This window comes from Anabrus simplex, chromosome 2, assembly GCF_040414725.1.
Source record: "Anabrus simplex isolate iqAnaSimp1 chromosome 2, ASM4041472v1, whole genome shotgun sequence".
In the NCBI taxonomy this organism is placed as follows: Eukaryota; Metazoa; Arthropoda; class Insecta; order Orthoptera; family Tettigoniidae; genus Anabrus; species Anabrus simplex.
The window spans coordinates 155,719,993-155,734,259 of record NC_090266.1 but is presented as its reverse complement, the minus strand read 5'-3'; the positions used below and the strand labels follow the sequence as shown (position 1 = coordinate 155,734,259).

Sequence of the window (14,267 nt, the reverse complement as noted above, 5' to 3'; positions counted from 1 at the left end):
ATTCACAGCAGAAAACAAAACCAATAATTCCAAGAACATTTTAGACGTCACCATCACACGAAAAGACGACAGTTTCGAATACCAAATCTACAGAAAGTCAACGCTTTCACCAAACACAATCAAGAACATCTCATTACATCCCAAACTCAAAAATGGGCAGCCTACTACAGTCTAATACATCGAGTGTTCAAAATACCCCTTACACCCAAAGACCTCAACAAAGAATTACAGTACATACAGAACATGGTCAATTTCAATGGGTTCAACTTTGAACTGGTCAATAAAATAATAAGAAAAAGAAATGGAAAAATTTCAATGTTAATTCGGGAAAAACAAAAAAAACCAAATTTGCCACTTTCACTTACAGTAATCCCAATATACAGTATGTCAAATATCCAACCTTAAACAAATAACTACTTCAAAATGTCTTTCAAAATACAAAATACCAACCAAGGCATGTACGTAAATCACAACAGCATCAACTCCAACAAAGACCAATACTGAGGATCCGGGATCTATAAACTCACCCGTGCCCAACGCCATGTTTCATACGTTGGCAAAACAGGAAGAAGTTTTTAATAAGATACTTAGAACACTTTAATGCAAACAAACACCACAAATTTTCAGCAATGAGCGTTTGTATGAAAGAAACAGGACATACTTACAAAACCATAGAACAAGATTTAACCATATTAAAAAGAATGTGAAAAAAAAAGCAGATTGATAAACGAGTTTGAAAACATCTACATTTTTATTGACAAGTTTTCAACCAAAACTATAATTACAGAGGCTAAAAATCTTTATGATCAGATCTTACACTTATTCAAAATACTGAGAGTAAAAGAGAACATGTTCCAAAATATCAACAAATCTCCACATGTAAAATTTCCACCCATAGACAGACCCACTTTTCCGACAACAGCTGATGCCCCTTCTGCCCCCCATGCCCCTCCCCAACTTACACCCTTCAATGCAACATACGCAGATACAACACAAGGCGCACAGCGTTAGCCACTGCCAGTCGGAAGCATCACAGGAGTAAGCCAGCTGTAAGAGCAGCGAGGGGGTGAGTAAGATCCCATTTAGTTTCTCCCATTTCATACTTTATTTCATAAGCCTCAAATTTCACAACTAAGGCACCTTGTCTCGTTACAGACTCCCTATCCACAAATAAACAAGGGAATTATAAGGTCCACCTATTCAATACAGAAGAAAATTATGTGATAGACTCTACTAAAGGTTAAATCTTCACATTTCATTTATTTAGTCATATGGGACCGGTTTCGACATAAATTGTATGTCATCATCAGCCAAGAAAAGAAAACAAAGTTATTAGAAATACATTAAAATTTACCTCACTAGTAAAATAATACCAATAATTTACAAAATTATTCATATTAGGGCTAAAATGTTTGTACAAACGTGGACTGGTAATCGTAATACATCGGTGTATGTTTTTATATGATGAGGTGTACACCATGATCCTTATTATAATTGAGAGATATGCTAAAATCTTTGTACAATACGCTTTGTAGTAAAATGTATACAATTGTCAATTTTTCAGTAGTAAATAAGTGTAACATTTTTGTTTACACAATACGTTATTAAAAATAGATGGGCATTGTAATCAAGTTTCATGAGGCTAAAAAACTGGTACTCACTTATGATGATGATGATGATGCTTGTTGTTTTAAGGGGCCTAACATCGAAGGTCATCGGCCCCTAATGGTACGAAATGAAAGAACAAAAATTGCAAAGGCATCCACTGACCAAAATAAAAATAAAATATGGCATGAAGAATGAATGGATGGACAGGAACTCAACAAAACACAAAACAAACAAACAAAAACCAGTGGATCGGACTCAATACAGATCGAAAATAACATTATTACCGACCAAGGAACCACTTATAAAGCACAATGATGCTTGGTGTCTAAAGGGGGTGCAAAATCCACGTCTAAGGCCCCACAGAATGGTACATGTCATGAGTAAAATAGAACCATGGTATGTGTCATATTGGGGTATTAATCAGAAGGAGCGAAGACTCACGGTGTTCCACAAAAGATGGTACTACTCACAAGTATTGCAATACGTACAAGTAACGCAGACCTATGGTGTGTCTCACACAATGGCCCAACTCAGAGTCAACGCAAACCGAGAAGGTTCCCCACTTAGGTGTACTAAACACGGGCGCCGGTATTCCCGTGGTGTTCCTCACATAGTGGGTACTAATCACAGGCAACGCAGACCCACGGTGCTGCTCATATAGTGGTACAACTCACAGGCTACGCCCAGACCCGCGGTGTTGCACACATGGGTACGACGCACGGGTACTGGAATCCACCAGGCCAGGCTTTTACTGCTACTAATCACAAACCTATTTCGTACTGAATTTAGTGGTACTACTCGCAAGTACAGGCAACCTATGGTGTTCCCCGCGTGATGGTACGATTCAAAATTAGTTTCATGGTTCTAATTCAGTCAGCCCTTGGTCACCCCTTTTAGTCGCCTCTTACGACAGGCAGGGGATACCGCGGGTGTATTCTACATGTGCATCCCCCACCCGCAGGGGGTAGTGTGTTTGGTCCGCGAGAGGTATTTTATTTCCCTCAAGTCCGCCGGCAAGCCGGTTAGGACCCCCCTATCCGCCACCTGGGACGCGCCACGTGGGAGTATCACCTCTCCCCCTGCTACGCCTGCGTAGCAGGTTCGTGGGGTACTCACTTATAAGTCGTTCCACAAAAGTATGTATAATGGTGATGTTGAGAGCATTCTAATTGGAATACAGCTTTGTACTTAACAGAAGTAATGATTAAAATATAGTAATTGCCAATTTAAACAAAGTAGGCAGGTTGGGTTTATAGATCGCTGGTGTCTTGGCATTAAGAGCAAAGTACTTAAAATAGAGTTTTTATATCAGCTTGCTTCACTTTTATGTCCATGATTGTCGTAATGAATTATGATATGAGGTTGATTAATATAAAATGACCAAGGCACTGTTAAAACAGTGTGTTGAAGAAGGATATTATATGAGAAATCCATGGTTACATAGATTGGTCTAAAACAGTCTCGAACCAAGACGGAACCTACAAGAAGAATAAGACGAGATTAGCCTCATGAAACTTGATTACAATACCCACCTATTTTTAATAACATATTGTGTAAACAAAAATGTTACACTTATTTAGTACTGAAAAATTGACAATTGTGTACATTTTACTACAAAGCATACTGTACAAAGATTTTAGCATATCTCTCAATTACAATAATGATTATGGTGTACACCTCATTATATAAAAACATACACCGATGTATTACGATTATCACTCCATGTTTTTACAAACATTTTAGCCCTAATATGAATAATTTTGTAAATTATTGGTATAATTTTACTAGTGAGGTAAATTTTAATGTATTTCTAATGTCTTAGTTTTCTTTTCTTGGCTGATGATGACATACAATTTATGTCGAAACCGGTCCCATATGACTAAATAAATGAAATGTGAAGATTTAACCTTTAGTAGAGTCTATCACATAATTTTCTTCAGTATCGAATAGGTGGGCTTTATGATTCCCTTGTATTTGTGAATCTCGATTCAATACGGAACCAATAATGAAGTTTTTGACTTTAAAAGACTCCCTATCCACCACACTCCACCCATTAAAGAGTAATAAAGTCCAACCACAAAAGGAAGAACAATCTTGAGAACGTCCCTCTTCTGACCTATACAACAGCAGGTAGCCCTATTTTACTTAATTTTAACCACTACGATGCATCAAGGAAAAAAGTCAGACAACTGACCACATCAGCAAGCATCTCATGAAACTACCATCCCAAAATAAACATAAAAAGGTGACAATCAGGTCAATGATGCTTTTTATAGGTTGCACAACGTTGGACATTATAGGCTGAGCAATTCATGCCAGTCCAATGTCCCTATAAGTAATATCTGTTAGTAAACAAAACATATGATTGAACTAGTATATATCATTTGAACTTTTTAAAGTGTGACAATCATCTTAAAGATTTTTTTATTTTTTAAAAGCTGTACAATATGTGTAAGCACAACTCTTTAGACAGAGCAACTCATGCTAGTCTAACTATTTTAAGCGTTTCTATTGTACATAAAGCCTAGGATCTTAGTGAACAATTTTGATCTTAGATATTAGGGAAGCGGCTGAAGATGCCTAGGAAATAGGCAAAAGATGTCCCGCTGAAGACATAGTAATGATGTAACATTATTTATGTAAATAAAAGTGTATAATGTACTGAAAAGGTGAACCCTCAAGAAACATTTTTTTCAGAATGGTATATGTTGTTCAATACAGACGTAACGATGAGATTTATAATATTTAATGTCACTGGGGAAAAAGTATCATTTTTTTAATACATAGCGTTTAATCATTTTTGAGAACTGATTATAATTGTTCAAGTTTTTTAGGGTTGAAGTTGAGAGTTTTCACTAGCGTACACAAGTTGTTGAAGGTTGGAGTTAATATCTCTTACTGCATTCGATATATCTTTTATATTAATGTGACAATAAATGTGGAGGTCATTGGCGAAAATGTATTATTTATTTTAAAGGAGATGTCATTAATATAGAGGGTAAAGAGGGAAGGACCAAGAACAGAACACTGTGGAGCTCTTGCCTTCCCAAGGTACCACTGTGGAGTAATGTCGTGAGCTATAAGATGCTGCTTACGATCTGTAAGGTAAGAGCGGAAAAATTTTGAAACTTCAGTACTGAAAAATTATTCAAGATTTTTCTAACAATATCAGGATAATGATAGTGTCAAAAGCACTGCTGAAGTCTAGGAGTGCGAGTACAGTCACTTGTCTTTCGTCCATTGCTTGTCAGATGTCGGTAATTTTCAGTAAGGCAGTTGTACGATGGCCTTCTTGAAGCCAGACTGCAGCAATCCAGAAGAGAGAGAGAGAGAGAGAGAGAGAGAGTGTGCAGGTATTCCTGTATTTGAACATGTACCAACCATTCTAGTGCTTTGGAGTGGGTAGGGAGAATAGAAACTTGACGGTAATCAGACAGAAGTTTCGAATCTGGGTTCTTAGGAAGTGGGATTGCATTAGCTAACTTTCAAATTGTTGGCAGTGTACCATTCTTCAGACAATAATTGACAATATGGGTGAGAATGGGAAGAAGAGCATCAATAATATTGTGTATAAAAGTGATAGGAATATCATTGACCCCACTCACCCTGGATTTAAGAGAATACATTGGAACCTCGACATCTCGAATCACCTTATTTTGAGTTATCGAAATTTTGAGATATAGAGAATACAGTTTTTGATCGTGTATAGCATACAACTGAATCATATGTATCTATGGGCTTATAGTGAATACATTCTTTTTAACAGTATTTAGAAATATACAAACCAGTTCTTATTTTACAGCATCACTTTAATTATAACCCTTATTATAGTAACTTTTTAAAAGACAGGATACGCTACATACAATAGTGAAACAAGAAACATACCTCCGTTAACACCTTTGGAAAAAAATCTGTTCTGTTTGTTACTGTTTATCTTTCCTCCCTTCACGCTGAAACTTCTCGTCAATACCACACAGCCAGGATTCGTAAATGGAGCTTGCCCTCTGCGACTTCAGGGGTTGCTTTCGTACATGATCGGTAATTAATTCACACCCGAGAAACAGTGAGGCTTTGCCGATTTTCCGATCACTATAAGTTTTAGTTTTTTGGTTCCCGTCATATTAGCTCCCAGCATCACTGTAACCCTTTCTTTACCTGTTAACTGTTCCTCACAAACCAGAAATGGCGTATCGCACAGTTAATGTTGCACAAAATTAGAGTTACAGGGTATTTTTTGCTTGAAGGGAGGAAATGTTTGCTTTGAGAAATCGAGAAATAAATGCACGTGAAGAATAGGACAAACAGCCAGGAAATTTAAGTTACTTCAAGATACTGAAAATTCGAGTAATGGAGGTTCGAGTTAATGAGGTTCAACTGTATAGGACTTCACTCACCCTGGATTTAAAAGAATTAATGATAAACTTCATTAACGCTGACTGTACAAAAGGCAATGCAGGGGAAATCTTGAGGGACAAGTGATGAGCCATTATCTGCACGTCGTCTGTTAAGTGGATTACACTGAATCCTATCTTCCGTGAAATGTCGGGTACCTGCTTGTCTCCCCTCGTTCTACCTATACCCATAGCTCGGAGATGCTTCTAGGCACTAGCCATATTTAAGTTACTTACTAATTTCATTAACATATTTCAATTTAAGTTTATGTATCATTTGTTTAGTTTTATTCCAAATTATTATATAATTTTCATGGTCAGTTTGGTCGCAAGTACATCTGTGGCGTTGAAAAGAAGCAACACACTGACATACATTTTTAACTTCAGAGGTTAGCCATGGATTATGTTTACAGGATACTCTTACCTGTCTCTTTGGTGCAAGTTTGTTATATAGGCTATGTATTAATGAATTAAATTTACTAATTTTTGTATCAATATCTTCTAGATTTAAAATGTTATGCTACGGAAGAATGTAGGCATCGTATCTTAACTGAGTCATGTCGATGTTTCTGAAATTTCTGTGATTAAATATGGCTCTGAAAAAGGTTCAGCATCATCTTTCTGGAGTATTATGAAGTGCCCATTATGAAAAATTAAGCAAATTACTTTATTTAATTACACTGCCTAACAAAAAAAATTAAACATCCAGAAGGAGTGGTCCAATGTTATCCCATTTCTGTATATAATGCATACCATTGATGTGTGAGTAAATGATTACATTTACAAGGATCTGTAATGTGTAGAACACCCACCAGAGTGCATTCATGATGGCAATGTCCAGTTGTTACTGGTCAACTGCTGTGAGTCAGACAGTTAAGCAAGACGTGCTGAGAGGTTACGTACAGTACGAAGCACCCAAGACAGCCTATCCACCAACTAACAGCATTTGACAGAGGCTGCATTGTGGGATTGCATGAGGCTGGTTGGTCGTATTGTGTAATTGCCAGGCATGTGGGCCATTCAGATGTCACAGTGGCCCGATGTTAGACTTAGTGGGTACATCAGGGCACCCAATCACATCGTGCAGGTTTGGGTCGACCAAGAAACACCACCCTGAGGGAGGACAGTCGTATGGTGCGCCAAGCATTGGGGGATCCCATAACTTCGGCACCCGCCATCCGCGAACATGTACTGGAAACTCTACAACATCCTGCGAGTTCCCGCATAGTGCATCAACGACTCGCATCCGCCCGATTGGGGTCGTACCGCTCCATGCGTCTGTTGCCATGGACACCAGAACACCAATGCCTGCGTTTGGAGTGGTGCCTTGCCCGGAAAACATGGACAGAGGACGACTGGCGTTGCATCATGTTCAGTGAAGAGTCCCGGTTCTCCATAACCTCCGATGACCATCGCGTGCGGGTTTGGCGGCATTGAGGGCAGAGGGAAAATCCTGCTTATATTGTAGAAAGACACCCAGGCATAATCCCTGGCATCATGGTGTGGGGAGCTATAGGACATGCGTTCAGGTCACTTCTAATAGTGCGTCGGCAGACTTTGATGGCACAGCGATACATCACAGACATTCTGCGTCTGCACGTCTTACCCCTTATGGCACAGCACCCTGTTGTTCCAAAAATGATAATGCACGTCCACATACAGGACGTGTGACTGTGGACTGCCTAGAGCAAGTTACAGTCCTCCCATGGCCAGCAATATCCTCGGACCTCTCCAGCATTGAACACGTGTAGGATGACATTGGAAGGGAACTCCATCCCAGTACCAACCTGCGGGATCTGGAGGGACAGCTGCAACAACTGTGGACGAACTTGCCTCAGGAGAGGATCCAATGGCTGTTTGAAACATTCCGTACCGCATAAGGGCGTGCATTGTGGCCAGGGGGAGTGCGACGCCCTACTGACCCGGCGCCAACATTCCATCTGCAACTGCCAACAGCCTTTCATCCCATATTGTAATCAGTTCAATAAAGGCACACTGTCTTTCAGCATATGTAGTTTCATTCACTTTCAACCACTCTTTCAGGGTGCTTAACATTTTTGGTCAGGCAATGTACATTATTGATATTATAAGCTATAAATTTCATTTCACCGGGCGAGTTAGCCGTGCGCGTAGAGGCGTGCGGCTGTGAGCTTGCATCCGGGAGATAGTAGGTTCGAATCCCACTATCGGCAGCCCTGAAGATGGTTTTCTGTGGTTTCCCATTTTCACACCAGGCAAATGCTGGGGCTGTACCTTAATTAAGGCCACGGCCGCTTCCTTCCAACTCCTAGGCCTTTCCTATCGTCGCCATAAGACCTATCTGTGTCGGTGCGACGTAAAGCCCCTAGCAAAAAAAATAATTTCATTTTTGTTCTATATTGAAGTGCAATTAAAAGAATAAATTGACAAGAGGGTCCACCTTTTCAGTACATCAAGTAAATGATATTACGTAAGTCTTGGGATAGTTTCAGCCACTTAGTGGCCATCTTCAGCCAAATGAAATTAAACAGATTATGTGGTAACAGGCAAAGACAATGTTGCAGGTATAATTATAACAAATTACATATAACAAAATTTATGGTTATGATGATCTTGTCATGTATGACCTCAGGCAAAGAAGTAAATCTCTAATGTCTGATGGAGAACAAGCACTGACTTGCTGGAGGAAGCAGGCAGGCTAAGTAACAAAGGAGTGGGTAGGGAACAAGGGAACACTGTCTGCTTCCTACAGAAAGTCAGTGCTTATTCTCCATCAGATATTAGAGATTTACTTCTTTGCCTGAGGTCCTAAGTGAACTTTAAGACATCATCATATGACAAGAAGATCATAACCATAAATTTTGTTATTATATGTAATTTAATGTTATAATTATTCCTGCAACATTGTCTTTGTCTGTTATACATATGTTTAGTTACCACATAATTTGTTTAAGTTCATTTGGCTGAAGATGGCCACTAAGTGGCTGAAACTAGTCCCAAGACTTACGTAATATCATTTACTTGATATACTGTATTGAAAAGGCCAATTTATTCTTATATACATTATTGATATTCAAACTGGAATAACGAAAATATTATTTTTATTACTTATAATAGGCACTGAAAAAAAGTTCACAACATTTTTGTTTAATGCGAGAGAATATCATATACTCACTGTTTTCTAGTTTCATGCGTGGCAACCATGTCGTTAAACCCACCAGGACCAGAATATCCTCCCACACAAATCATCACCTTGAGAGCAGAGTTATAAGCTTTCAAAGCTACAACTTGTTTGACCACCTGGAGCAAAGAGGAGATGTAACCAAGACAATCAAGTTACGGAAGATCATTAAAAAAAACAGTAAAAGGCCAAGCAGAGGCATTTAAAATTTTGCCTGGTAATACAACAATGTTATTCCTCTATTATTATGGTATACCATGTCTTCGAGTACAGCCAGTAGCCAATAATTTCTTAACCTCATCACAGGTGAGGGGGAACAGCTCTTTATTACATTTAAATTGGTTTAATAACTACTCTGTATACACATGTGTTGGAATTTTAACAGTGGCAACACTGCTGTGGATGAAAAACAAAACTGATTAAATTATTGTCACTTCTACCATATTAATCTATATCTAATCTACCTCAATGTAAACTGAATCGCCCACCTATTGAAACACGACAATGCTGCGGTAGGAAAAGCCAGTCTTTTGTGAGTTGCCAATATAAACTGTTCTGTGTTGTGTAGTCACGTTTGCAAACCGGAAACAGCGATGTTGGCTGAAAATTCAACGTGTCCATGGCCATACAGCAATATAATATCATGAAGGTCTTTGTAAAGCATATGGTGAAATGGCGTTACTGTATAGAACAGTGGCAAGGTAGGTTACAGTTTTCAATGAGGGTCGCGAGAGCATGGCGGACAAGGCTCGGCCGGGTCACCCTAGTGTCAGTGAAGAAGTAGTGCAGGCTCTTGCTGTGCTATTAGACACAGACAGACGTCAGATGGTTTGTTATTTAAGTCTCGAGACATGATTATCCCTTATGACTAAAGAGCTGCCTAACAATGTGGAAAATTGCAAATCAGTAGGATTCCCATGAGTTAACGGAAGCACAGTGATAGTTACAATACAACTCAAATTCACATGGAGTGCTATGGTTGATGAGATTTGGGCCAAGTTGCATGATCCCAAATTTAAGCACCAATCCAACAATTGGTATCATTACGGATCACCACGCAAATCATAAGTCCATCAGACCCCTATGAACGAGAAAGTTATGGTAAACTAGACTGTGATAGTGTCATCCTAGCACATGCCGTACCGCAAGGACAGACTGTTAACACACAGTATTAATTCTGTGCCGGGCTGAGTGGCTCAGACGGTTGAGGCGCTGGCCTTCTGACCCCAACTTGGCAGGTTCGATCCTGGCTCTGTCCGGTGGTATTTGAAGGTGCTCAAATATGTAGGCTCATGCCGGCAGATTTACTGGCACGTAAAATAACTCCTGCAGGACCAAATTCTGGCACCTAGGCATCTCAGAAAATCTTAAAAGTACTTGGTGGGACGTAAAGCAAATTACATTATTATTATTAATTCTGTAATTTAGTGGAGCATCACCGGAGACCAGTGTTGTGAATAAAACGAGAACCCTCCCATTATGTTGCAGGCACATGTGGCATACCCTGTAGTCAATTTGTATGATCGCTGGGGTTGGGAAGTGCTTTTCCATCCACAATATTCACCAGCCCATGTGTTGAAGGAACCACTTCGTGGCATTTGCTTCTGGACTGTTCCTGAGATTCTGCAGGTAATGGATCGAACAGAACAGGAGCTACTACAGGATTCTACCAACTTCCACATCGCTGGCAATGAGTCTTAGACAATGCTGGTGACTATACTGAAAGACTGCAAATGTTTCACAGAGGTATCACTTTTGTCTTAGTAGTAAGTAAATAGTTGCCACTTTTTAAGTTCCAACCCATATAAATCATGTATAGCAGCACACAAAATTATATTAAATGTACTGCATCTTAAAAGTCCTTACGAAGATTGTTTTTAGTATGAATGTGCATTAGGCTGGAATTACACTATCAAAAAAATCTTTTTTATAAAATAGATCACAGTGTAATGGATGAATATTTTATAACATGTCCTTTTATAAAATTCCTTTGATGAAAGGCATGAGTTTCGTGCTATATCTTGCAAAAGATTTGACTTGTTAAATCCAAAATGGCAGATAGTAAGTTCATTTGGAATGTTGCTACAACAAAACTGCTTATTTCACAAAATGTACAACACAAGACGCCAAGTATATAAAAAGATAAATTTAAGACAACAAGTGTATTTAAATATAGTGGAGGCAATAAATACTATACAGGAAGGATCTACAGTTTAGGAGGTGAAAAAGATATTAAATTGATTATGTAACCAGTATTTGGCTGAAAAACTGAAATTTAAAATGGTGTTTATTTTATAAATTATATTTCTTCCATTCATTTAATTTTGATTATCGTAAACAACTTATTTTACTTTTCTGATAAGCCATGTGAGATAATCTAAAACCATGTGGATTTTAAACTTTCAGTATGAACAAGCAGACAGATGTAGAAATTGTGGTGTATTCTCCTGTGATAGTATAACTTAAAACATACCAGTACATTTTATGAGAATGTTTGTCATTAACAATACAAGTAAAAACTAACAGTAGCCACACATGCACACAACTGTCCTCCATCCATTTTTGCTGAACTGCGATAAATTATTTTATGTAGTGTAATGGCTCAATGGCTGTATGTTATAATCTTTCATAAATGTCAACTTGCACAAAATATTTTACAAAAGATCTTTGACAAACTTCTTTGACAGTGTAATGCCAGCCTTAGAGAAATAATAAATAAGGCTAAAAGAAACTTGTAACAGAAAACAGAACCATTACAATGTGTTTCACCCATTTAACTTTGTAAATAGCATCATCAAGTTAAAAATATTTTCTCTTTTACCGTTCAAATATTATACCATTATGGGAAACCTTTCTGTGTTGTAACACGTAATTCCTGATTCTAAGACAGGACCTCTCAAACGCCGAAAATCGCACGCGTTCAAACCGAGGCGCAGAAGTTCTGTACATCGTGCATCGGGCCAATTCAACTCGGCCTTGCCCAGCCCAGCCCAACATTTTGTCTTGGGGCAACTCAGCTAAGCTCGGCTCGGATGGTGTAGCGCACTACAGAGCAACGAAGAGTGCGCTAGAAAAATATTGTGAAATCATAGGAAATGCCAGAGATGTCGAAAAATCTTGAAGAAGAGCATTCTTGATCAACAAATGAGTTTTGTAATAGTACCTCAGCATTTTCGTTTTGGTTATGTGTCCTGCAAGAATAACATTTTTGTTTACATTCCTATAAAATGTGCATTCATTTTTGTTTTCTGCTTTTGTTATTCTAAATACACCTTTTCTTTTCTAATTTAGGGTGAAAGAGATGAAGGGTGTTGTGCCGCTACTCTCAGAACTAGTTTTAAAGTGGATCTATGGTTAGCAAGAGCCGGGAAGCCGTTTATGGAAGGGCCACCAATAAAGAGCATTTTGTTGGACGTAGTACACACAATGAATCCTATATTAGCTCCAGAATACAGCAGAATACCACTGTCCAATATGAAAATAACTCAGTGCATCAGTGGCAATGCTGGGAATTTCCATGAATAATTGGCAGCCAAATTGAAAACCTATGAGTCAACTGATATTAGCGACACAGCTCAATCAGCCTTTTTTATTTTCGTGGCGTAGACGACGGCCTATATGTAACAATATTTTAGAAGCAGTTGAAACGGCAGATAAAGGAATAGGAATCACTTGGGAACAGCTATTTTCCGCGACAAAGTATGCTGGCTTACTGTGGATAAAGTTTAATATGCCGATTTGCCTCCCGTTCATGTTTCGCCCACCAAGAGGCTGTTTGCGCAATAATTATCGGTCTTCAAGACGTGATGAACGTGGTGGTGTGTATCGTGAACTATATTCGTTCTCACAGGCTCACTCATCACCAATTCAAAATTTAAAAAATTTAATTTGAGGAAGAGTATCCGGATATCTCTTACCATACAGAGATAAAGGCTATTTTCCGAGTTTCGAATGTGCCATGCCCTTGTTGAGTTATTGGAGGAAATAAGGACGTCCGGTGCAACTTAACATGACCTAGAATGGGTAGCTCATTTAAGACATTTAGCAGACATTCGGGCTCTCCTAAATGATATAAGTCTGAAGCTCCAGAAAGAAAATCATCTCATCAATGACATGGTTAGCAAAAAGGCTTTCCAACATAAACTTCAACTTTTTAAAAACAACCTTTCCTTTTGGAGAAAAATACGGAAACTTTCCTGAGCTAGGTAAGTGATATACAAATTATAATCTTCATTAAGGCCCCTAGTTTTTTTTACAACGCACCGAGTCCCTAGGTTTTAAAAAGTTCTTTATTCAAAACTTTACTACGGTTCTGTTTGACGGCATCTGTGCGGGAAGAAGCGCATTTTGAAAAGTACGTTGAGGTACTTGAAAACGAGTTTAGCGATCGATTCTAGGTGAAGGTTCCGGTATATCACTAACTGTACAAAGAACTAGAATATATTAAATGTACAAGCGTAACATTAAATTAGAAAATATTAGTCCAAAATACCAGTTTCTGGAAACATATTGCTCTTAGGTACTTCCAAAGAAATTTTATATATTCAAAATGTAGGCTAAATTTTATTAATTAAAATATCGTCGGTTTTTTCGTTACGGGATATTACTGATCTCCAGCCAATACTTGAAGTGTTTGTAAAGCCCTTTTTGATAGCAGTTGAAAGTGTGCCTCCTGATTTGCATTTCAATTTAATATATTTGCAAACCAATGATCACCAAAAGATCTATTTTACAATACAAAAAGTTTGCTGGAATTCTACTAGAATTTGTCGAAGGACAACTTTCCTAAGCTGCATCGAGAATTAGCTAAGATTATTTCTATATTTGGTTCCACATGTACAGTATATGTGAAAGGTTTTTTCTATTTTGACTTGTACGAAAAATAGATATCGCGTGAGTATTTGATTGTTAATTTAAAAACCGCCCTCAGAATTGCTGTCGGTCGATCCCTTGTTCCACACATTACTGGTATAATAGCAAAGAAAAAGGTAAAAAGGAGATAGAAAGAACTGTATGTTCAAACCAAATTGAAAGATTCTTTTTAAAACCTCTTTTGCACCGGTAACACTGTTTCATCGAACTGAACGTCTCTGCCCACCACAGTAAAC

General features: G+C 38.3%; 1 protein-coding gene across 1 annotated transcript in view; it reads right to left on the bottom strand.

The window, feature by feature from the left end:
* Positions 1-14,267, bottom strand: part of Cht11 (Chitinase 11) — a 141,093-nt gene that overhangs the window by 94,679 nt on the left and 32,147 nt on the right. Inside the window, exon 4 of the mRNA XM_067138935.2 lies at positions 9,154-9,278. Coding sequence (XP_066995036.2) covers positions 9,154-9,278 — 125 coding nt within the window. The remainder of the gene's footprint in view (positions 1-9,153; positions 9,279-14,267) is intronic.